The sequence below is a fragment of the Microtus pennsylvanicus genome, chromosome 3, assembly GCF_037038515.1.
Source record: "Microtus pennsylvanicus isolate mMicPen1 chromosome 3, mMicPen1.hap1, whole genome shotgun sequence".
NCBI lineage: Eukaryota > Metazoa > Chordata > Mammalia > Rodentia > Cricetidae > Microtus > Microtus pennsylvanicus.
Window position 1 is genome coordinate 93,519,644 of NC_134581.1, and position 24,388 is coordinate 93,544,031.

General features: G+C 50.5%; 1 protein-coding gene across 4 annotated transcripts in view; it reads right to left on the bottom strand.

Annotated features, from left to right (window-relative positions):
• B3gat1 (beta-1,3-glucuronyltransferase 1) overlaps window positions 1-23,983 on the bottom strand; it is a 38,836-nt gene extending 14,853 nt beyond the window's left edge. Inside the window, exons 1-5 of one of the 4 annotated variants that reach the window (XM_075966484.1) lie at window positions 23,439-23,975; window positions 10,749-10,826; window positions 5,251-5,345; window positions 4,956-5,102; window positions 598-1,106 (exon numbers count right to left, since the gene is read on the bottom strand). In XM_075966484.1, coding sequence (XP_075822599.1) covers window positions 598-1,106; window positions 4,956-5,102; window positions 5,251-5,254 — 660 coding nt within the window. In that variant the 5' untranslated portion in view covers window positions 5,255-5,345; window positions 10,749-10,826; window positions 23,439-23,975. Of the gene's footprint in view, window positions 1-597; window positions 1,107-4,955; window positions 5,103-5,234; window positions 5,346-10,748; window positions 10,827-23,438 lie in introns of all 4 variants that reach the window. The other 3 variants (XM_075966485.1, XM_075966487.1, XM_075966483.1) reach the window with 3 other exon arrangements.
• Between the last annotated feature and the right edge of the window lie 405 nt (window positions 23,984-24,388).

The window sequence follows — 24,388 nt, forward strand, 5'->3', positions numbered from 1 at the left end:
TGCTACCCTTTCCCATAGGAGGTAGATCACTTAATGGGTGTGTGTGGGTCCCTCCCAGTCTGTCTGCAGACCCCCTGCCCCTGACCTCTAAGAGAATCCCTAGAGGACTCTCACCTAGGCATTCAAGGCATCTTTCAGCTAAGATGTTGGTCAACTTCTCAATGTGGCCCGATGGCAAAAATCTCTTAATCTTGTCATTTTAAAATCTGAAACGTGCCTCCCTCCACAAAACTTAACAGGCAGGCTCAAAATGTCCACCCAAGAGATTTCTGGTGCCCATGTTAAATGATCCCGTAGAAAGGGCTCTTTCAGGGAACAAATCTCTAAGGCCAGGACTAGGGTTGGGGAGCTACAAGCCTCAACAGGCTTCCTTTTAATGTGCTGGGTTCCTTTACCTTATACTGAGGTTTACTCATGTCTTTCCCTGATTCTCTGCAGTGTGAACCAGCCTAGCCTAAGGTTTCCTGTATGTGTCTATGCATGCCTTAGCCTCCCCTCATGGGGGCTACCCTCTGCTCCAATCTTGGTCTGGGCCCCACATCCTTCAGTTTTCTTGAGCTCCACCTGCTACTCTCCCTCCTCTGGTCCCTAGCGCACCTCTTCAAAGAGCTCCAGACTGTAGGTGTTGTCATCATCCGCGAAGTACACTACACCTGGCTGCGTGGAGTTCCGTGGGAAGGTCTCCCGCAGCCAGCGCAGGGCCAGGTTGCGTTGCATGGTGCCGCGTGGGATGCGAGGGTCTCTGGCATCACCTCGCAGTTTGTAGTTGCGGGGTGTCTCCACATGCAAGTGTGTGTAGTTGAGGCCAGTGTCGCGCAGCAGGCGCGCTGTCAGGGGAGTCCTGCGTGGAGCGTCCTCCACCACCAGCCAGTGCAAGTTGGGCACATGCAGTAGTGTGTTGGCCATTCGCGTCAGCTCTGCCTTCTGCACCGGTCTACTGTAGGTGGGCGTCACCACGTGGATGGTGGGCAGCGTGTCCGACCACGGTGGCGGCCTCGTGTACACGTACTCTGTGCGTACCACCTCCACGATGTCTCGGTCGGACATACAATACTCCCTAGGGTCCGCACCGGGTGGTGCCTCACGCCGGGGGTCACTGCCCTCATCTGCAGAGGTGGGAGAAGGCGGTGCGGGGAGGGGGTAGGGGACGAGGGCGCTGGCCTGGCTCTGATACAGGGCCTTCAAAGTCACCCACCCTTCCAAGACAGTCCTGTCCTCTGCCCCTCTGAAGAACTGCTTCCATCTTTAGACCTGCCTGAGGTTCCAACCTGTGGTCCTGGAACTCTCATGAGAATTTTCCTAATTTGGATTTCTGGGATGACATACAAATGACCCCCCTTCATCAAATGTAACATGCCTGTAGCTATTTGGATGCAACTGGCCACCTTCCAGCCATCTATCTCCAGTTCCCCATTGCATCAGGCTTTAAATGGCCGTGTCCTGACTCTCAGCCTCCAAAGTGTCTTCCTCACATGGTAAAACTGACCACCTAGCAGAGAGGAGCAGCCATGTTCTCTGGTGTGGATGCCACAAAGTCAGGAAGTGGTGGGAGTGGGTGGCTGCAGCACAATTTGGATCTCAAAGGGAACTTAAGGTTTCCCACAAACCTTCTAGTCAGGCGAGACCTCCTTCTCCTGTCCTTGCAAGATGTTTTTTGGATGTTGGCACACAACATAGCATTTAGCTACTGCATTTGGTTCCAGTGGGTTTGACTCAGAGTTACAGTTTTGAATCCTGAATGTCATTTGAGTGTAGACAGTCTATTTGGTTAGACACTTATTTAGGTTTCCCAATTAGTCTGATGTCAATTTCCCAATTAATACTGTATTTTCTTCTTTCTTTTCTTTGGTCTTTTTGTTTGTTTTTCTTTGAGATAGGAGTTCTCTGTGTAGCTCTGACTGTCCTAGAACTCACTCTGTAGACCAGGCTGGCCTTGAACTCGGAGATCAGCTGCCTCTGTCTCCTGAGTGCTGGGATTAAAGGCCCGTGCCACTTCACCCAGTCTAATTAGTACTTTCTAAGTAAATTAATTTGATTCTCTGGACCTATGACCAGTTCTCTTGTCCTAGCATTCAGTAAGTGTTTTGCATCTACATCCCAAGGATGCCATAAGGGACAATGATACCTACAAAAGCCTGTCCTCTGGCCACAAGCTCACAGACATGGAGTGGGGGAGTCATTACTTCCTTATTTTTTTAAGTCACCTGTTTCAAGTTGGGACAGCTCTGAGGACCAAGGTTTTCTTACATCTGGAACTTTTTCCTGGCTGGGGAATCTGGCAGGCCTCCTAGGAGGAGCGATCAGGGCTATTGGCATTCTCATTTTCATCAAATCCCTGATCTCCAAGTTGAACTTTTGGGTTTGAAGGATTCATGAGTCAAATACTGTGTAGTTTCTACTGCTCACATATCTCAGCCGGGATGCTAATGGCCAGAGGGCAGACTTGGAAACCTAGGCTCAGGTGCTACTGTCTGCTGTGACTAACTGCAAGGTCTAAAACAAGTTTATTAGTTTCTGGTGCCTTGATTTCTGTGGTCATAAACTGGAGCTAATAATACTAGCGAATGCTAATAACATCTGCTTGGTGGAGTTGCTGTGTAGATAACAACACACATCAAGGGCTAAACCACTACTAGGCACAGTGGATGTAGACGGAGGACACTAGCTAGCCTGCTTCCTTGTGACTCTATGTATTTATGTGAGGGCGATATGAGCAAGCCACATGAAAGGGCTGGAATGTAGACACAGAGGGTCCTGGGTCATGGCTCCTTTGTTTTCCCCTATGGTCCTGCCATCACTATTAACACCAAGGTTTGCAAAGTGTGGAGCCCAATACAGATAAACCCAAGTGATCCACTTTTGTCTACTGCTGACAAGCTAACGTTGCAAGAGACATGGAGTCTGTTACCCAGGCCATAGATCAATGCTGAGTATGTGTAGGGGGAGGTGAGGTGGGAATAGGAGGACTGGCAGGGATGTAGCTCTTCAAAGGGAACTTTGGGGTTTAATTGAAAAGAAGCAATGTTGAGGAAAAAGTGATAACATTCAGGATATTTTGAGCAGTATGTAAGAATCTATCTATCTATCTATCTATCTATCTATCTATCTATCTATCTATCTATCTATCTAATCTATCTATCTCTCTAGTAGCCAATATTATTTTGGAAACTGGGGCTGAGGATGAAGACTTAGAACCATTTTGTACAGCCTTCTGCTATCCAGATCTTCCTAAACATGTGGAAGCCTATGTCCTGCGGAAGTTCTCCATGTATAGGGCTGGGCTATAGCCTGCACACTCCCCTTCCCCCTGACTTCAGGGCTTTTGCAACCCTGAATCCTAAAAGGCTGTTGGTGTGATGTCTCTGACCCTCATTCTGCCAAGAGGACGACAGACATTATGTCATTTTATATATGGTAGTTTTAACCCCTCTGAAATGATGTATTCACAGGATAGCAGTGAGTCTCAACTGACAAGCCCCAAAGAGAGGCAATGGGGTCATGAGCAGGGGATGACGTCATGCAGAGAACCAGAGCGCCCAGCAAGGGCAATGGGGTGGCTGCAAGAAGACTGAGGAATTTCAGGGAGGATGAAGGACTCACTGCGCCACAGAGCAACCATCTGCTAGGTAAAGAACCTGGCACCATCTTCTTTGCTCCCAGAGAAGATGGTGCACATTGCAAAGGGAGAACTGCCTGTCCGAGGTTGTAACAACGAGGTGGGGCAGAAGGTAGCTTTAGTAAGACTGAGTGAGAGGTAGCTCGATGTGGGAGGCAAGGAAGGTCTGAGGGTGGAGATTTGGTTGTGAATGAAAAAGATGACTCAGGACTCATAGCCCGAAGGACATTGTTTTAATCACGGTTTCCCCATTGCTCTTGGGAAAACACTTTGACTCTTCAGGCCTCTGCCCAGTTAATCTTCTAAGCAGGCACAGGGGGCAAAGGGCGTACTGTCCTTGAAAGGTTTTGCAGCACAAACCTGGGAAGTAGCTCTCTAGTTATAGCACTTACCTACCCTGTAGCAACAATTCAAAATTAAAGTTAAAACAAAAGCACTCCCTCAAATTACAATATAGACCAGGACTGTACTCCTTCCTCGGCACCCCTGATGAGCGGCCCATCCTTGCCTAGTATGGGACTGGGTATGCAGGTTTGTATACACATCAATCCTGCTTGTTTTAATTATTTAAAATTTCATACTGCTTGGACAATTCAGAGCGTTGTAGACATCTGACATCCGACAACCGGTAGGCTAATCTTCCTCTGGCCTAAATCACCCAAGTCTGCAATACAGGGCAAGTGAACCCATCCTAACATCCAAAATTCCACAGAAATCATCCAGTCTATCCCCTTTTGAGCCTGACATGATGATGTTTGCTAGTAGACTTAACACTTGAGAGGGTGAGGCAGGAGGGTTTTCAAGAGTGTGAAGCCAGTCTTGAACTGCATAGTACTAGGCCAATCAGAGCTGTATAATAGTACCCTGTCTCGAAAAAGGAAAATCTGACCAAATAATCCACTTCTAAGCCTGATCAGCTGCTCATATGGCCCTTCTCTATCTGAAATGAGCACATTACAGGTTCCGTCCTAGCTCTCTTTGCCCTTCAGCTTCCCCACCCAGAGCCCCAGTGCTCCCCCATGCTGCCTCATAGATCACGGTATACCCACTCCTCTTGAGAGATGAAAATAACAAGTTGCCTTTCAAGCCCATTGACTTGCTGTCTGTCTGGATTGTGTCATACTTGATTATAACAGATCCCAGGTACTTAAAATTATGTGTTTAGGGAGATAGGGGACGGGGGTGGGGTGGGGAAAGAGGGTGAGGGGAGGCTTTCAATGGAGTCTTAGAAGGCCAACATTCCCCCAAGGTAAGGTCAGGGCCCAGGTGTCAAAAGAATAATAGCAGGGTAGCTTTTATTACCAAAGCCAGGCCAGGATGGGAGTGGGGTTGGGCTCACCCTTGTGCACAGCCAGCAGAGGCGCGAGGCTGCTCTGGTGCCAGACGGTGATGAGCAGCGTCCAGGGAAGCACGATGAGGACAATCGCAAGGATGTCCCGTCTCTTCGGCATCTCCAAGGCTGGCTGCACCCACAGCTCCTCATTACCTGGGCAGTGGCAAGGTCAGGGGGGAGTGGCCACGGAGGAGCATCGGCAGCACAAAGGAGAAAAGAATAGGCATTGGGCCGGCCGGCCAGGCACAGGGAGGCAGAAGCCGAACACTGGCCAGTCACTCTCACCAGCGCTCACACCCACCCATTGCGGAAGCAAGTTTGCAGAGTCCAGCCTGACGGGAGTCTGCGAAGGGGCAGTCGTCCAGGGCAAGGTCAGGAACCTTCAGAGGTTGATACCTGTAAGAAGGAGCAGTGGGAAATGACCAGAGATGTGGGCATGGATCACAGAGACTGGCCTACTCTACACCCATGGCATCCAGAATTTTTCAACCGAGCGTCAACTTCTCCAGAACTTTTTCTGTATAGCTGTCTGGGTGAATGTACCTCCATCCTTCCCTTGACATGCAGACATGTTCAGGAACAGTAGAATAAAGTGCCCAAAAACACAGACTTCAGAGACATGTCCCTTGGTTTAATTCTAACCATGGCCTTTGGACAGTTCCACCAACTAGTTAACTTGCACTCGTTTTTCACCTATTAATCAGTCACCTGCTTTCCAAAGCTGCTCTCAGAATTAAATGAATTAATGCTCAGGAAGCACTCAGGGTGGTCCCTGACAGCAAGGTACCAACAGCTATGGCTGCTGTGATGTGATTAGCATAGGCGGTTCCTTAATAACTTTGGTCCAGTGTCATAGTTAGGGCCTCCTTCAAGGGTACGCAGAGGTGGTTAGATTGGACATCACACAAATGCCTAGGTGTGCTCCTTTGTTTATGTGTGTGTAGGATTTTTGTAGGGCACCTTCTCCTCACAGAGTCTGCCTCAGGACAGAGCTGGCTGTCAGCAGGGAGAAGGGGCTGTTTTCTGAGGAGCTGTCAGGTAGTAGGGAGACACTCTCAAAAATGGCAGCAGTGAGAGCCCCAAGAAAGACCCTTGCTGTAGAGTCACCCAGTGGAATTCACCCCGGATTCTACAGAGGGTCTGCCGGGAGACACTCCTTTGGGAACTTGCTCTCTGCTGTGACAGGAGAATAAGCATAGCATCTCTCAGCTCCCTTAGGAATGCGCACACCCTTTCCTTCCTGCCTTCCTCCTCCCCTCCTGTGCAGATGCTCTGGCCCGTGGCTGGTACAGCCCTTAGCACCTGGCCGGCCCTCATCATGCTGAAGCCCATCACTCCATGGTAGACAGTCACCCTGACAGCCATCCCAGAGGCCATATTGTCTGCCCCACCCAGCCCACATATGTTCTTAGTCCCTGCCGCGCTTGAGAGTTGTGACCAACCAGAACATTTTGTGACCCAGTTTTGGAAATCGCGTGCCTTTATTTTCTTTCTTATGTCTTCTCCCCTAGCCCTAGTGTCTTCTGGGAGACCAAGTTTGCTTTCTACTTCAGAGTACCGCCCTGCATTAGCCAGCATCCCATACCCAGTCCTTCTCATGAAAGGCTCACAGCTTCCAGAATTAGTGTTAGCTGCCCACTGCCCCATTTCTTAGGCAATGAGACCAGAGGGTTAGATGCTACATTAGAAGCCAATCGCGAGGCACCCGGGAAGAAGCCAATGCTGAACGAGGTGCAGCATGTCCTGCAGTTCCCTGTGGATGCGGTCTTTCCCCTCCGAAGCAGTGTTTGGAGGTAAGGCCTATAAGAGCTGATTATATAATTAAGAGGGATTAATGGCCTTCTCACTTCTTCGAGAACAAGTTGTTCTAAAGCAGAGGCACCGCTCATGCCTCCTCTCTTCCATGGCTGTTTACTCAACCTCCTGCCATCCTCTGTGAGAAGCACATGGTCCTCACAAGACCAGGCTCTTGCACTTCATCCTCCAGAACCACAGAGCAAAAAACTCCTTTCCTTTATAAACAGCCGGCTCTCGGTTATCCTCTTACAGGAACAGACAACAGACAAACATAGGGAGGCCAGATTTGGCCGGAGCTTCAGAAATATCTGATTCTCAAATGAGCCTGGAGCAGGTGAAGGTTAAGAAAAAGCAGAAGAAAGGAGGTTAGCACTCGGTCTGTGTGGGTGCTTGCTTTCCTGCATCCACACTGCTTCTTCTGGGCAGCTGCTTAGACCTGTGGCTCGCACAGCCTCTCTTGTATGTGCCTATGCCACGGCTCATGATAGCGAGCTTTCCTACAGCGTTCATGGTCTCCAACGATAAAGAGAAATGGCAGTGTTTGCACTTCTTCTCTGGGCTGCACTCGGCTCCCCCAGAGGCAGGTGCCCATGCGTCTCTATTCGCAGCTGGCTTCACTGAAGCACGATGGTAAGCATCTGCCCCTGGTCAGAGATGAAATGATGGAGCCAGACTTACATCAAGGCCATGTGGCTCCAGGCTGTTGCCTGGATAAACACTGGCCTAAGAACCACCTTTCTTCATCATAGCCCCCTGTACTGTGAGTTCCTATGTCCGCTGGATGCTGTATCAGGAAGAAGGAACAGGAAGGGACAATGAGAAGGATATGGGCATGATGTAGGGTGCATTAGGAGTGTCTGAGTCCATAACATATTTTTGGTCAAAAAAAAATCTATGCAAGAAAAGGGAGAGAAGACAGAGAGACAAGCTCTAAAAATAAGCTTAGCAATAAACCCAGTTGTGCGTTAATTACTCTGGAAGCCATTACAGCTCGAAAACCCCATAACTTTAATGGAGGCTATTATAAGCATAGTGGCAAAATCGTGGAGCTAATTACCAGGCGGTTATTAAGTAGAGCAGAGAGTGCCCCCAGACTTGGAAAATACCATCTGGCCAGCAGGGGCTGTATCTACTGGCAATGGTGCCTGGGTGTGGGCAGGAGGCCAGAGGGTGGGCCTGTCCCTGCACTGGACTTTGACACCAAGGTGGCTTGCCACACGAAGGCTTAGTCTCAGCCTAGACTAGGAGGAATTGTGGTGATTACATCAGCACGGACCTCAGAATGGTTTCCAGAGCCTTGCTGGGATAGGTGGAAGAACCAATAGAAAGCTGGGAGACATTGGCAGACAAGGAGGAGAGAATAGTGTTTGAGAAACAGGTGGCTGAATGGGGCTTTATGGTGAGTTAGGACATGTCTGTGTGGAGAAGGCTGGGAGGTGAGGGTCATGATTTCCTATGCCATTGCTCAGACACATGCTCCTTGACTGACCTGAGTGACTGCTGGCCTCTCTGCCCAGCAAGTGTGGACATGAGGAACCTTCGTTCCCCCGGTGTTCTCTAAGCATCCCATGAGCAGGGACAAAGGCTATATTGGGAGTGTAATGTGTAAGGCTCGGTGAGGAATGGCCATTGGATGAGGAGTAAGAGCTAGGACAGTGGCAGGGCATGTCCTGGACACCAGGAGTGGCTCTTCACACTGCTCACCTCCCTGACCTCTACTTTAGCTTTAAAGCGTGGGAGATGACTGGGATGTGAGTTTTCAGCTCTGCTATTTCAACGACCTGAAACAATGATGTCCTGCACGAGGCAAGAGAGGTCCAGGTGGGTATCCCGTCCAGAGTCAGTTTCTGAGGGCCGCCCTTACAGCTGCCTATGGAACCGGGTCATGCTGAAAGCCCACAAGCCCTTGGAGATAGAGCTATTCACAGGATTTTTCTTCTGCAGGCTTCAAAGTGCTGTGGGCTACAGATAAAAAAAAAGTGGGATGTGGGGGAATCAAAATGAAGAGCTCTTATCATCCAAGGCTGGAGGAGTAGTAGCCACTGGCCCAAGAGGGCCCGGGTGGTGTGTAAGGTGGACTCAAGGCTGGCCAATTCCCCAGAGACAGAATGATTTTCTTCTGAGCCCACAGGTGTTTCAACAATGGCCCTGATACCTGAAGATGGGCTTACTGATCTCCACTTGAAAAATATTAATTGTGCTTTATGCCCAGTAATTCTGTAACATAGTTAGCTCTTCAATTAGAAGACCCATGAAGACGGATGCCTTCCAAACTGTGGGTTGTGGTTTTATTTTCAGTGAGATAATTCTTGTCTAGTGTGTGTGTGTGTGTGTGTGTGTGTGTGTGTGTGTGTGTGTGTGTGTGTGAATTCCTAGGCTTAATCCCCAGCATCATAAAACCAACAAACCAACCAACAAAGGAGCAAACAAACACCCATGAAACACTTTTCATCCATATAGAGAAGAATGTGGAACATTACTGAGGGGCCTGGGAGCTGACACAAGTAACAAAATCTCTTTCTAAGGGATCACAGTCAGCTTCTCAGGAGGGGCCGAAACTGGGGACCTTGGTGACTGGGGAAATTTTTTGGCTCTTCTTGGGAGTGGGGGTTAGAAACAGAAGAATGAGGAGGATTTGTAAAGAAGATAAAGATGGTGGGGTGTTGGCCCCAACCCCAGCATCTCTCTTCCTTACACAGGGCCTCTGCACAGAAGCAGAGGCACAGACTTTGTTCCAGAGATCTACAGGAGCCCCTAATGGGATCAAAGGATTAGTATTGATTCTGCAGGCACTGCTCAGGAAAAGCCCAATGCCAGTGCTAATCAGCTTGCAGCCTAGTCAATCCATACTTCATTAACCCAGCCTCAGCCCTTCAGCCACATGCTGCCTTGGGCCCATGGTCTCTCCTGGGGTGCAGGACAGGGGCACTGGCTGCTCCCAGAGTAATAGCCCCTCAAGCCTGTAGGGGGCCTACAGAGCCTTCTGCTCTTCTGTCATAGGGAAGAAGAGGGAGGGAAAGGGAAGAGGTCTTCGAAAAGTCCCCCTCGACACATGGGGGTGTGCATTTTTGTAAAGCCCAGCTCCTTCATAGTCTAAACAGCTCTTCATGGTAGGCAGGAGATATTGTCCCCACCTTGTATAGGAGGGAACAGGAGCTTAGAGATGCTACACAATAGGTTCAGATCTCAGTGTTTAATGTAGGTGAGGCTGTGGAACTTGAATCCTGCTCCCTTCAAAACCACTCTATTTCCTTTGTATGGATTCTTCCGTGTCTTGCTTTCAGGATTTTCTGGCTCACCCTCAAACCCACTCACTGGAGACTCCTACCTAGGGAAGGAGCTATCAGGCTGCCAAGGCTATGGGGTTTCTTCATCATACTTTATGTTGTTTGAAGAGAGGAAAGCCTAGACCAGGAAATCATGATTCCTCCTGCTTTGTGGTCTGGCCCTTGCTGCCTGGCACATGTGGGACTTTAATAGGTAGGGCAACCTGAGGCTCTGATCTCCTGTCGTCTTGTCTCCTTCCAGCCTGGAAACCAAGCTGAGGACTTAAGGAGGAGGTAGTATTATATTACCCCAGATTTGGTGTGAACAGTGGTATTCTTTTCTTCCAGTCCAGCAGTGTCAAAAACCATGGGGTTTGTTGAATTTCTTTGAAGTTATTTCTTTTTCTTTTCTGGAAATAACCTTGAATTAGATTTAGATTATGAGTATGTGAAAAATAAAAATTGGGTTTTAGCCTAGCATGGTCCTCTGCAATCCTGAGTCCTCTCTAGTCCATGGCAGAAATTTAAACAAAATAAATAATGGTCCTGGCTGGGTTTCCTGAGGCTGCCTGTGTTATGCTAGTGGTCTATAGACCAAAATACATGAGACATCCACTTTCTATGGAGCTTCTATGCAGGAGGACCTTGATCAAATACCCATATTTTGTCTTGTGGGACCGTCACATGTCCACGCCTATTGCTGAGTATAAATAGTCAGGGCATTAACAATAGATACCTCACTGCTTGACTCTTGAGGATGGGCAGAGCCAAACAGGTCACATCAGTTGGAGAGCCGTTGGAGAACTGAGGACAGCTGGAAATGGAGGAGCGCCAGTTAGGAGCCACCATGCCGCAGAGGTATGACAGATGACTGTTTAGGCTGAGGGGACAGAGTTTGGTGTTTGGGTGGGGGAAGGTGTGTAATAACCAATAATAGGACAGTGGTTAGACAATATAGGGTCATTCAGCGTTTGCCTCCATGATGTGGGAGAAAGTCCCGTGTGCAAAGAGCCTTACATTCTAATCTGAGGCCAGACAGAGGTTCAGTTTCTCCCTCCTCCTTTGTTCTTTGTTGTTATCTCCTCTTCCTTGCCATGGGCTTCTTCTACAAGCCATGCCAACTTTTGGAGGGAATTCGCCATCCCCAGAGAGTCAAATTCATTAGTTATTGTTATCTAACAAGTTACTATATGCTCAGGAACGTATTTAGCATGTATTTGCTGTCTTCATTGTCCGAGGTCAGGACTCTAGGCCTGGGTTGCCAAAGTCTCACCAAAGGATTGGCTGGGCTGCATTTTTATCTGTAGGACTGACTGGGGAAGAATCTGTTTCCATGATTACTTGGGTTGTTGGCAAAACTCACTGGGACCACAGGAGCTTACTGCTTACCTCCTATAGCCTGTCTATGTCATAGCACCTTGTCATATAAGGCTCTCTTCTGTTTGGCTTCCTACTGTATGAATTCAGCAAGGAAAGAATCCAGAGTTAATTGAAGTCCTACATGATGGAGTCTAACTGTGGTAGTGGTAACCACATTTTATTGGCCAGAGGCTAGTGAGAGGAATGGTAGGGTATTGATATAAGACCGCTTGGAGTTAAAGACCGTGGGGCCATCTTAGAGGCTGCCCGCCTACCACAAACATCCAGGCGGTCCTCCCCTTTTTTAGCTCCTTAGTTCTTGCCTAACCATCACAGATTTCACCAGTAACCTCGAGGACCAGCCAAGCCATATGTTTTATCATTGTCTATGACCTCTCTGCCAGTTCCTTTCTCTTTCCTCTGCCTAGGAAGAGGGATCCATGGAGGAATGGTTCAACAGTGCAAGAGCTTGGGTCCTGGGCATCTTGCGAACCTCTCTCCTCCTACACTGTGGAAAAGGGACTTTGTTGAACCTTCATTTTTTCATGGGACCAAAATGGTGTTTCTCCAGGTAGGTTATTAGGTAGTTAGGAAAAATTAGCATAAACAATCTGTCATGTAGCTGGTACCAATAAATAGACGCTCCTGGAACCGTGATGCGCTTAGCCTGGGATGGGTCTGGCATGGGATTCCTAGCTTGCTTCCCTTTGATTACTTCTAGTGATACTCCAGTTGGTCCCCCAGGGCTCCCTTAAAAGAACAGGTAGAAGGGGAGAGTCTGGGCTAGTCAGAGACAGTTCCTTCTCAAGGGCTAACCTTGGCTTTACCGTATGACATGAAGTCACAGAGCAGAGTCAGGGTCAAGGCTAGCCTCAGGGAAAGGGTCTTACAAATGTTCTGGGAGGAAGCCCAGTAGGGCCCTTCCAATCCATGACTCTTCTTCCACTGGAAATCTGCCTCCTTGCCATGGCATCCACCGCTTCCCCCCTATTTCTATTTGCCAGCCTTCTGCCATTGCTTGGTGCGCCTGGGAGTGAACACCTGTGTCCAGTGACTGTTATAGACCCTGGGAGGTAGAAGCCTGGTATCAGATCAGGCACTGTGCTTCTCCCCAGTGCCCTTATGGAGCCGATAGGGTAGAAAAGCCGATAGGGTAGAAAGTGTTCATTTAGGAAAGGTGTCTCAGATCGCTGCCCTTCACCTTCCAAGGTTTGATATTTATAATTTAAATCTAGAAAGGGCTTGGGACTGAACCTTTCATCCAGACAACACATCAAGGCTGACGGCAAACCACAGAGCACCAACTGAGTGATTTCAGAGGGCGAGAGTTCACTTCATGACACACACACGTACTTGCACATGTGAGCAGAGGTCTAGCGTGCCACCTGGGTGAGAGAGCATGAGTGTACAGCTCGGTTTTGGGTATGGCTTCTAAGGAAGGTCTCTTGGGTAATCGTGTGGCTGGGTCTCTGTTGGAATGAAAGGCTATCTCATGTGCCCTTGGCTTCCGACGCTTGGGCCTGGGATTATTATAGAAGAGATGACGCCATCATGCCAGTGTGCTCTCTCTGCAATGCTGGAGTAGGAGGCAGCCCTCTAAAGATTCCATGAGGGTGGTTTCCAAGTTCTCTTGTGCTGTTTATCTCATTTAATCATTAAACCCTTATAATTCCAAATCTTTTCTTTCTTTCTTTCTTTTTTTTTTTAAATAGACAAAGAAGTTGAGGCCCTGGGCAGGGGTTATATTTCCTCAACTGTCCCAGTAACAGATAGTATGACTCAACCATATGCCTTTTGACTAAAATCTGTGGTTGGCTTCCTGTTGAGATAGTCTCCTGCTTAAGAGTGGCAAGTCCTCCCTCTCAGCCCTGTGACAAAGGGCTCTTCCCTGCTGAAGCTGCATATTCGAATGGCAAATGAGAAACTGAGATTCCTTTGCCCCTGGCTCACCAAAGCTGGTGCAACCTTTATACTCAAAAAACAAATCTCAAATAGGATGGGTCTGAAAGTGTGATGAGAGGATGTGATAACTCATAGGGGCCAACAGATCAGCCACTGGCAGACTGTGGGGCAACTGGGTATCACCAATGATCCAGGACCCATGGCTTAACCCTACTGCAGGTGCTGAGCGGGGAAGTGGGTGTTGAGCAGAGAGGGGTGCTTTTCTTTCTTCTCTTCCCTGAGCGGGTCACCAGCCTTCTCCAGGGCTTCATGATCAACCTTCAGGAACTAGCAAATCCAAATGGTGGCACTCCCTCCTGCAGTATGAGCTCTCCGGGAGAGTCTGACTTGCTCAAATCAGGAGCCTTCTCATATCCTCTCCCCACCTACCTCACCTTCTACCCGGAGACAGGCACAGGACTGGCTGCGTACTTCATTCAGCATCACAAAGGGCCACATGAGGGCTTTGCCCTGCCTTTAGATTCTCCACAGTATAGCAAATTTCTCTTTATTAAGTACTTACCCACTCTGTTTTTGGAGAATCTCTCTGCTCAGCCTACTGTAATGCTTAATGCCCCGTGAGAGGCCCGTGGGCTGCTCAGGACATCTGTGGGATGGCTCTGTCTCCAGTGAGTGAATACCCACTAAGCTAGCACTACCGATGGATGCCTGTTTAGCCGAGGAGGGACTCAGCCTATTTTTTTCCCAGGCAGGCAGCAGGGACTAGTAGAGCTACAGCTGCTCAAAACCAGAAGCAGCAGAAGCTACGCAGGCAGCTGGCCAGGAGGCCTCATCTCCCCCTCTGCCAGCCTGCCATGCACCAACAGTTGGCAGGGAATGGTCCTAAACTGAGAAGCACTGCAATGCCCCTAGAATCATTGGCTCTGCGGCAGGGAGAGACACTGCCTTTGCCCTCTGGAGACCCTCAAGATAGAGGACAGCCCATGACTATGTTGTCTGAATGAAGTAGGGGTGAGGGCGACTGTATTTAGGGTGGAACCTGGCACAGAGACCTACTGGATTCTTTCTAGAACTGGGTCCTGGGACCAAGCAGGCCCAAGAACACAGGGTGGGTCTCACCTGGAACCATGTGTCTGAACCTTGAGTATGTTGGAAGAGCATTCAGGGCCTTTCAAGTTATTTCAGGCCTTTGCGTCCCAGAGAGAGGATGGGTCAGTTGGCACCCCTTTCGCTCCCCCTGCTCTGTCCTTCTCACTCTGATACTGTCCCAGGCCATCCTTTGCCTCACATTCCCCTGGTACTGATGCCTGAGCTGTGTTTAGAGAAGGGTGCTGGCAAGGTGGGATGCCCCTGAGCCCTGTGCCTTCCTCGCCTTACCCCCACCCCACCCAAGCCCAAGCACCCAGTATACACTCATCAGATGCTGAGCTTTGTAAACCGCCATGCACTTGCTGGATTGATGTTTGTCCTCTAGGTCAAACCTGTGCATCCCTACCTGGAACTCAGGGCCCAACACAAAGCAGAAGCATCACCAACATCTCCGAAGCTCAGTTTCCTAGTAACTCTGCGGGACGATTGGTCGTTAGTTGAGGGAAGCCATGGGGAGCATCTGGTTCACAATTAGCACCAAAATTCTTAAACCAGGAAAACTATAACAGTGGCAGCCAGCACTATCGCCTTGTTTTCAAAACAGAACTCCAGGAATGGGAGGGGCATGAGAGGATAACAGCATTATCAAAGTACATTCTACATTTGCATGGAAATATCAAACACATTATTCTATAAAATTAATATATGCTAATAAAAACTTAAAAATTCGGTTGGAACCCACAACCTGGAGAAGATGCAGAGAAGGGGATACTCCACTTATTTCCAGGGGCCAGCACCAACTGCTTGATGGGCAGTTTTTCTAGCATATTCCTCCTTCCATAGAGCTTGGTGGTGCAGGGATTTCAGCTTCTGCGAATGTAGGCTGCTGCCATACAGTTACATGATAAATGGGGGTGGCCTGAGGCAGGTAGGCTTCCCATGTGTGGGAAGGTTGTGTTGTCTGGAACCTGGCACCATGGCCCTGGTTCACTCTGCTTTTGTTCATGGCAGGCTTCCTTTAAAAAGTCCCAAAGCTTTTTACCTTGTGCATTCTCCCTTACAGCCTTAGGAGGGCGCTGCTTTTTCACTCTGAGTAGCAGAGGCTTGGGACAAAAGGCCAGAGGAGATGAGAGTCAGACACTGACTGCTCTGTGGTCTGTCCTCTGCCAAGTACTATTTCTTCCTTCTGCTCTTCCTGCACAGGATAGTCTGTCTAGCTTCCAAGATGCCCAACTAAAGAAGGACTATGGATTTTCTACGGCCAAAGCTATTAAGATATTAAGATACATCAGTGGGGAATCTAGGGCTAGGGATTCCTCCATACAATAATTTCCCTGTTCTTTTACCCAGCTTGTAGGTTCCTGGGAACTTCATTCTTGTTTACCCCTCAACTATAAGCTCTCTCTCCTAGCATGCCTGCTCTGTCCCTAAGGTTCACACTGTGTGACATGAGCTATCTCCACCGACAAGATAAGAAACAGTTAACGTGAGGTGCTGGCGGTGGTTGGGTGAGCATGCTAATAAATGTGTATTAGCCAGAGTGGTCAGCTTGTGTGTGCCACTCCTTGCAAACACAGCAGGTGTGGATGTGATGAATGGAGGGCCCCTTAAATCTCATTCCCACATGTGGAGATTATGCTGACACTATCTATGTGTGTCATGGGCTGTATATTACACGGCAGGCTGCAGGGTGGCTATGCATCACTGATCACCTCTCCGGGAAGGAGCCTGAATAGCGCAAAGGCACATGCTTAAAGGCAGCTTTGCATGCTACACCCCCAGAGGGTTCGTCATGACCTCATGGGCTCTGGGTCCAGACAAATAACTGAAAAGGCAGGTAGATGCCATCTTTAGGGCTCCAGGAAGACAGTTGGTGTGATGGTGGTGCAGGACATTGGCATCCTTTGTGGTCAGGATGTGTGGAAGACCCATCCCTTTGTCTGTCCCAATACTCGCTAAGCTGCTCAGCTCCCAGGACTAGGAAAGTCATACTCATCCTGGGGACTGAACACCTGAGGATGCTTAGGAAACACAGGACGACTGGAAGGAGCAAACAGAGGCCCAAACAGACACCAGATAAAATGGGGGCTCTCCTGCCCGCTTTATGCTCCTGTGGCATCTAGCACATAACTTCCCTCTGAGTACCAATATATCTGCTGGGTGCTTCCTGCATCAGGAAGGGCAGTTAGGGCCAACTGTCATCGATCCAGCACTTTGTACTCCATGCTTGGCAGCAAAGAACCAGTCCATGGAATGAATGTTTAAATAAAATGTTGCATGTGCATACGGTAGAACATCACTCAGCCTTTCCAAGCGGGGAGAGTCTGACACATGTTGCCAAATCAGAGATGAACTTGGAGGACCTTATAAGAGAAACAACTGAGCACGAAAGGACAAAGAGCGTACGTATGATGTACCTCGCGTAAGGTGGAAGCCCAGGGCCAGGGTGGTGGTGCTCAGCAGATGGAGAGGTTCCCGTTTGCAAGATGGAGACTGGTTTTATAAAACATTTGTGACTATATTTGACTACTGAACTACAAATTTAAAATGGCTAAGATGGTAAGTTTTCTGTCACATATTTTTTCTTCACACAGTAAATTAAAAAGAGCTTGTTGTACACATGAGTCATTTAGACCTGGCCAAAAAGGACATCCCCACGGGCCCAGGGCACTGAAGAAGAAGGTCCAGCTAGGTTCCCCTGAAGCTGGGTTAGGCTTGGTGTCCTGTGTGGTACCAGGTGAGTCTCTCAGTACCTTCTGGTTGTCTCTTGGGAATGTCACCTTGAAGAAATCGGTTCAGGGCACACCTACGGGTGCACCCCTTAGAACAATGGGTATTCATTCACACACAGCAGCCGGTAGCCTGGCAGGGGAGGAGGCTAGAGCAGCGGCCGCTTGCTCTGAGACACAGTGAGAGATTTATGATGGGGAGAAGAAGTTAATATCGACAAGTGATGAGTTAGGAGAGTAATACGTCAGCTTAAGTTCAGAAACTCTGACGGAGAAAGAAAATCACATGCCTGGAGGCTGTTCATCATCCTAAGCAGGCTACAGAACCAGGGTCCCTGGCCTGTGGCTGAGCAGTGTGGGTGCCAGCAGGTCAGCCCCTCAGACTCTGAGAACAGTGCCACGTCTACTGTGAGGTCTGTAGGCAAAGGAAGGTGGGAAGGGAGAGAGGGGATTGATGGAGCCGATAGGAAGGACATGAAGGATACTGAGGATATATCTAAGATAACCACAAAAATGTCTCTGAAGTACAGCATCTTCCTTGATGTTATATGGCTTACTTTATTCACTGTGCTTCCCAGGGGCCCAAGCACCAACACCTCCTGGAAGCAGCTTTGCTATGACAGGGTGCCAGGGTAGTGCTGATGCGAGGTCTGGGGGTGAACATGATCGGTACATCTCTGAGGCTCCAGAATGTGATTTTAAATCAGAAGGCTGCAGACCTGGGCTATGAGTAGTTAGGTCTTAGGCCAGTGAGGATCCCAGCCCCTCACCTACCTCTGTCACCAGGGTGTCAGGAAAGTTAGAGCACGCTGTGGGAGGAGACAAGTAGGCAAGGGTGGAGCCACTGTAGCAACTGTCCCATCATCTACAAGTGTAGAAAGCAGCCTGGGGCTCAGAGCCCAAGCTGGGGAAGCCTGGTGGCCCTGGTAGCCTGAACACTCATGCACCAGCTTCGCACAGGCTCACTGTCCCACCTCTGCTCCGCACAGGCTCACTGTCCCACCTCTGCTCCGCACAGGCTCACTGTCCCACCTCTGCTCCGCAAAGGCTCACTGTCCCACCTCTGCTCCTCACAGACTCACTGTCCCACCTCTGCTCCTCACAGGCTCACTGTCCCACCTCTGCTCCACACAGGCTCACTGTCCCACCTCTGCTCCGCACAGGCTCACTGTCCCACCTCTGCTCCGCAAAGGCTCACTGTCCCACCTCTGCTCCTCACAGACTCACTGTCCCACCTCTGCTCCTCACAGGCTCACTGTCCCACCTCTGCTCCGCACAGGCTCACTGTCCCACCTCTGCTCCGCACAGGCTCACTGTCCCACCTCTGCTCCGCAAAGGCTCACTGTCCCACCTCTGCTCCTCACAGACTCACTGTCCCACCTCTGCTCCGCACAGACTCACTGTCCCACCTCTGCTCCGCACAGGCTCACTGTCCCACCTCTGCTCCACACAGGCTCACTGTCCCACCTTTGCTCCGCACAGGCTCACTGTCCCACCTCTGCTCCTCACAGGCTCACTCTTTGCTGACCCACCTCTGCTTTCCACCTCAGGGACACCGGCTCCTGAGGTGTGCTGCAGAGGACCTGTGCTCTGTGACTTCTTGCTGAGTGGGCATGTGCTATTGGGCTCCTGCCCCTCAGACTTCAGATGATGAAACAGGTCCCTCACAGGATCTGCCACACCAGTAAGTTACTGACCCACCTCGGGCAATAACTTAGGGCTCTGCTGGCTCTTTCACTCACTCAGTTGCTGGGCAGATGACAGCTGATTCCTGCTTGGCAAGACCCTCTCTGGCTTCTGTCCTCCGTTGAGTTCAGGGCCACAGCCCCCTGGCTTTGCTATTCTCAAGATCAGAGAAGGGAATAGGCCCAGAAAGAGCCCCCTAAAATCCCTTTATCTCACGCAGAAAGATGTCACAGTGGCTGACCTTGTGGCTAAACCTAGATGCTGGTGTGTGTGTGTGTGTGTGTGTGTGTGTGTGTGTGTGTGTGTGTGCGCGCGCGCGCGCGATACTCTTGTGAGCCAAAATTTCTGTTTTCTTCATCTTCGTACAGAAAAATCATCAATCATTTCAAGTAAGGACACACTCCCAGTCATATTTTGTCCCTAGGGTCATATTTCTATCTCAGGTCAGAAAATAGAGGCTCTGGAGGGGTTGGTGTTGCAGGCAAGGTCACGTGCTGATGGCCGAGAGCCTGGCACAGAGGGGCTGCTCAGCAAGTGCTTCTGTGAATTGCTAAATAAATGAAGAATACAAATTGCTTTCTATTTTCAAATTTAAAAAACCCAAAAAAACAAAAAAGCACCCACTACTGTGCGTTCTGAGCGATTAGCATGATGAACTGCAGTGAATCATCCCTCTTCAACACCTTAATATTCCTCCCATTTTAGAGATGAGGACTCAGAGGCACAGAGGTGAGCAGCACCCAAGGCCATACAGGGAAGATGAGGCAGAGATTGGATCCGAGTCCAGTCACTGAAGCTCCTGTGACCATGCTATGCCAAACCCTCTTTGCAAAGGCACGTTTAAGGGCTTTCTGGGCTGCAGACAGCATTCTGAATGTATTGTTGAAGATGGCACCCATTGGCCACAGGTGACTCTTGAGCCCTTGAACTATGGCTGGGGTGGTGAGAGACTGCTTTGGTGTGCCAAGGGACGCAATCCTCCCCACACTCAACATTGCTTGTCGCAAGCTCCGAATCACAGTCAAACAACTAGCAGCAACCATGAGCTGCTAGGATGGGCAGATCCTCATCCTGGAAACAAGGAAGCCAGGCTAGATAGAGATGACGGAGCATCACCCTTAGGGCCCAGGTCACACCGTGGGAATGGGGAGTTATCTCTGGCACTGAGACATTACTGACCACCAAGACCTTTGCCTCTGTCCTTTCTGCCCTCCATCCCTGTCCACTTTCCTTCACATAAGCATATGGCTAGACTACACAGTTTATCCACATAAGGAGAAAAACCTTGCCTGTGGCTCCGCACACTGAGCCGAAGACCTCCAACCTCTTGGGCATGGTAAGTCCTTCAACCCATCCAGCTCTTGATCCAGGCTTAGAATCTCCACTTTGGAGCTTACTAGTGATGGCACAGCCTTATTCCACGCCAGGAGCTTGGCACAGAACCTGCCTCCCGTGCTGCTGTCAGCTGGTGTGTGTGCAGGGAGCACAGACTCATTTTAATATTGGCCAGAGCTAAACCTCATTAGAAAAGTAAATTTGCTGTAGCTGCAGGGGAAAAATGCAAGCAATCCACACAACCTTCCCAAAGCTAAATAGAAGCACAATGTTTAGACCGTTGGATGCAGTATGTCCTCGTCACCAGGTACAGAGCCTAGGCCACAGTAGGTTCGGAGAGCCAATGCAAGTGGACTGAACTCGGGGTGGCTTCTGGACATAATCACCTTCCAGCATGGAGGGTAAGTGGTCATAGATTTAGAGTGTTTGTAAATCTCAAAAACAATTGTAGATAACCATTTGCTGGTAATATGGAATGATTACAGTGAAAAGTCATTAGATATGAAGATATCATTCTTGCTGCTCTTTAGTGGAGAGATACTCTGGGTAATTTGGTTCTGGACCAGGAAGAGTTGGGTCTAGTTCAAAGTCAGAGGTTAGATACTTAAATGGGTTAAGGTGGGAGGGAGCCTGACTGTAGGAGGTCTGAATAGGGAAAGGGGTCTCCATAGACGGTTTGGAGGGGGCCAACCTGAACTGGCCAGGCCTGACCACCAGCCTTCCCATTGTAGAGTTGTCCAGATACTGGGAGAGTAGGGTATGAAAGGAGAATGCAATACACACACACACATACACAGACACACACACAACATTCATAGCCATGGACCCAAGAGTCTAAAAAGATGATGGTCTTCCAATTTGCAGACTGTCAGGAGAACATGCCTTAGAGGATCCCTTTCTCCTTAAAGTCTTCACTTAGCTGGGAACCGAGGTACTGACATGCAGGACTTCCGGGAGCCCATCTAGCAGCCTGTCTCCTCTCGACCATGACCATGTCTCCTTGCTGGTCTTTGGGGGATTTCTAAAGATCTTGTCTGGAGCTCTGGCAAGAAGGATGCTACATGGAGAAGGGGTCTCTCCCTCTTCCCTAGGGGTCCCTCAGGCTTGTCCATGCTCTGCCTCCTTCCCCATCACACTGCATTCCAGGACTAGGTGAGATGGGCAAAAGCACAGCAGGAAGATCTCCTTCATACTGCTGGAACACTTTGCTTTTTAGTCCATGACCTATCCCTGTTGTGAGTCATCCTGACTCCATCAGTCTTTCTCAGTAGACCATCTACCAGCTCCAGTGAGGGGTCTCTCCAGGAGAGAATGACTGACAGTTTTGGGATACTGCAAACTTGCAGAGGAAGGCTTCGTATATTCCAACTTCTGCCGCACCTCGCCTAAGGGTTCTCTCTGCTTCCTTCTCATTGCCTGTCTCAGGCTCTGATTTCTCCCTTTGCTGAGGCCTCACCTTTCCTACAGATGTCAGACCCAGGAGCACCGGGAATCCTCAATCTTCTTTTAGAAGCACATGGGGCCACCAGAATCCCTGGCTCAGAGCCTGGTTCCTTGGTTAGCTCACCCTCTTCCATATCTTATCCTTAGAAAATTTCGTCATCCTGGCCTCCATCCATATCATGAAGGCACAGTAGACTTGGTCCCCTTCCCTAAAAACGGTGGGGGAAAAATCCAAGTCTATTAAGAAGCCTGAGCAGAAGAAATGGGCTTCTTCCTCTGGGCAGCTGGTCTCTGCTACAGGCTCCCATTCTGTAGCTGAGTTCCCTTTAGTGATTTACCTACCCCAGGCTTCAGGTGGAGCTAAGTAGCACCTCATCCAGAAACACACACACATATCCGACCCATCCACAGGCACAGATGATCCCTAAGCACTTGGAGAGCAGCTATACAAATAGGAGCAGCAAGACAATGGCCTCAATGCCAAGCCAGGGCACAAATGCATTCATTCTTCTGGTCCCATCCCCCAGGAAGCATTTTTCTCCTGTTGAAAGGGGCAGGGAGGAGAAGGCATGTAACGCCAAGACCTTTGGAGATCCTGGAAGTGAACTGAAAAGAGTGGGAGGTTTAGTGAGGGTTTCATGGAGGAAGCATCTTTATCTTGCATGAACACAGAGAGGACTCAATATTTGGTTCAGGGCGGTCAAGAGTGGTCACCAACTGAGCAGGTTCTAAAAGGAAATGCTTCTGCCCTGTAGTGACTCTCCACAGAAGAAGGGAGATGTAAGGACAGAAGATCTAGATCAATAGCCCTACATAGCTAAATAGGCACCACACCTCCAGCTACTCACGAAGCTGTGTGCCTGCCATTAACACATAAACCCCTACAACTCCCCCCCCCATCATTTCTAAGCATATTTATATCCAGCTCACTTGCTTGAAACTGTGTGCCAGATAGTCCAAGATCAAGATCCTACTGGGCATTCCAGCTAAACTGGTCTCCATAGAGAAGTACTCCGCAGGCACGGGGAAAACCACTGTCAACAAAAAGCCCTTCTCAGGGTCCTGTGCAGTGGAAATCTGGGAGTCATGTCGGCTCGTTTCTATAAGCTATCACCGAGCGCATAACTAGGACTAGATCTGCCTGGGTGAGTAAGTGGTAGCCAGTCAAGACCAAGTTACTGTGTGTGTGGGGTCTTGATCTGAGCTGCTGGCGCCGCTGTTTCCTGGGGTGCTGGATCGAATACTTTATTGTCTCACATCTTCGTTGCCTTTTCTGAACTTGTACAATCAAATGCACAGCGGAAGGTGACGACCTGGTCCTGCCTCCTTCCTCTTTGCTGTACTGAAGGACTCAGGGATTTGCTGTCACTTTTGACACAGTGCCTCATCACCCACAGAAAAGACGCGGCGCTTGGCTACCCTGAAAAGAATTAAATTGTAAATGTCCAGGAAAGGAGGTCGGTTGGGGTGCCTGCTGGTGAGCAGGGGTGCGGCTAGAGCTGGCCCCCACACCTCCTGTGGTCCTATGGGCCACCAGGAACCACCTGCTGAGGTGGCAAGGGACAAAATAGCTAAGAGAAAGACCAGTTGTTAGAAGACTCTCAGAACCAGTTTTTGCCTTCATCCTGATGGAGCGGGGCAGGCAGCGTCCTAGCTTTATTTCCTAGCCCCTCAGGTGCAGGCCCTGGCAGCCGGCCCTCTCGTTCCTGTTGTCCCCATTTTGTGCAACACACACACACACACACACACACACACACACACACACACACACACACACACACACCGCGCGTGCACGAGGGCGTACATGGTGTGGGTACTGATGGGGAGGGATAAAGGGGCTCTGTGCACCGCGGCGGTAGGGGCGCGGGGCGCGGGACACTGACCTGCGGTGGCGAGTCCTTATCGTCCCCAGAGCGGTCCATCGTGAGTGGCAGTCCTATGCTCTGGCCCCAGCGCCCCAAGGCTGCTGCCTTGCGATGCGCGCGCTTCTCTCTCTGGGCGTTTTTCGGCTCCGTGCCCTCGGGGGCCACTTCATAGCCGCGGGCCCGCTCTTCCACAGCCTCGGCCGGCCCGCTGCCACCGCCCGGCTGCTTCTGGGCTCAGCCAGGCGGCGGCCGGAGCCCTGGAGCGCTCGGGAGGGCGCGGGCGGCGAGGCGCGGAGCGACGACTGGAGCCCCAAGAGGCGACGCGCAGGCTGCTTGGGCCGGGGTGGCGGGGCGCGCGGCCGGAGCCCAGCAGAGCGGGCCAGCGCGTGGTGCCCTCGGCGCTGGCGGCGGCGGATGCGCGGTGCTGCCGCGGCTGTGACAGCGCCTCCCGCCCCGCCCCCACGCACCCCGCCCCCGCGAGCGCGAGCTGCCGGCGGGACCAGAGCCACTAGCGGTCCGTACCAACCTCGCGGGCTGAGGCGGGGGCCGACACTGGACCCCTCCCCCAGCTTGGTATCACCTCCCCGCACTCCCCGCAGTGACCCTCCCACAGGGGCGGCTTGGGCTTCGGGTGCTGGAGCGGCCGCGGGAGGGGCCCAGGGTACTCCAGCTTTGGCTCAAGGGAAGAGAGCGTGCCCGCCCGACCCGCACCCCCAGCCCATCCGCCTCCATCCTTCGATCCTGGCTGCTCAGGCCCCTGACTTGGCAGACTCTCTCAAAGGGCGATTGTTTCAAGGCTGGGATGCTGGGGGTGTGGGGTGCTGGAGAGGGGACAGTTCTAAGGGACTAAGACTGAGCTGGAAATCAAGGAGGGTGCGGCCCCCGCTTGGCTTTGGACAGTCCAAAGTGGATACAAGGCAGATTGTATGGGTTGGAGATGGGACTCCTCAGTAGCCTGCCGGTGGGGC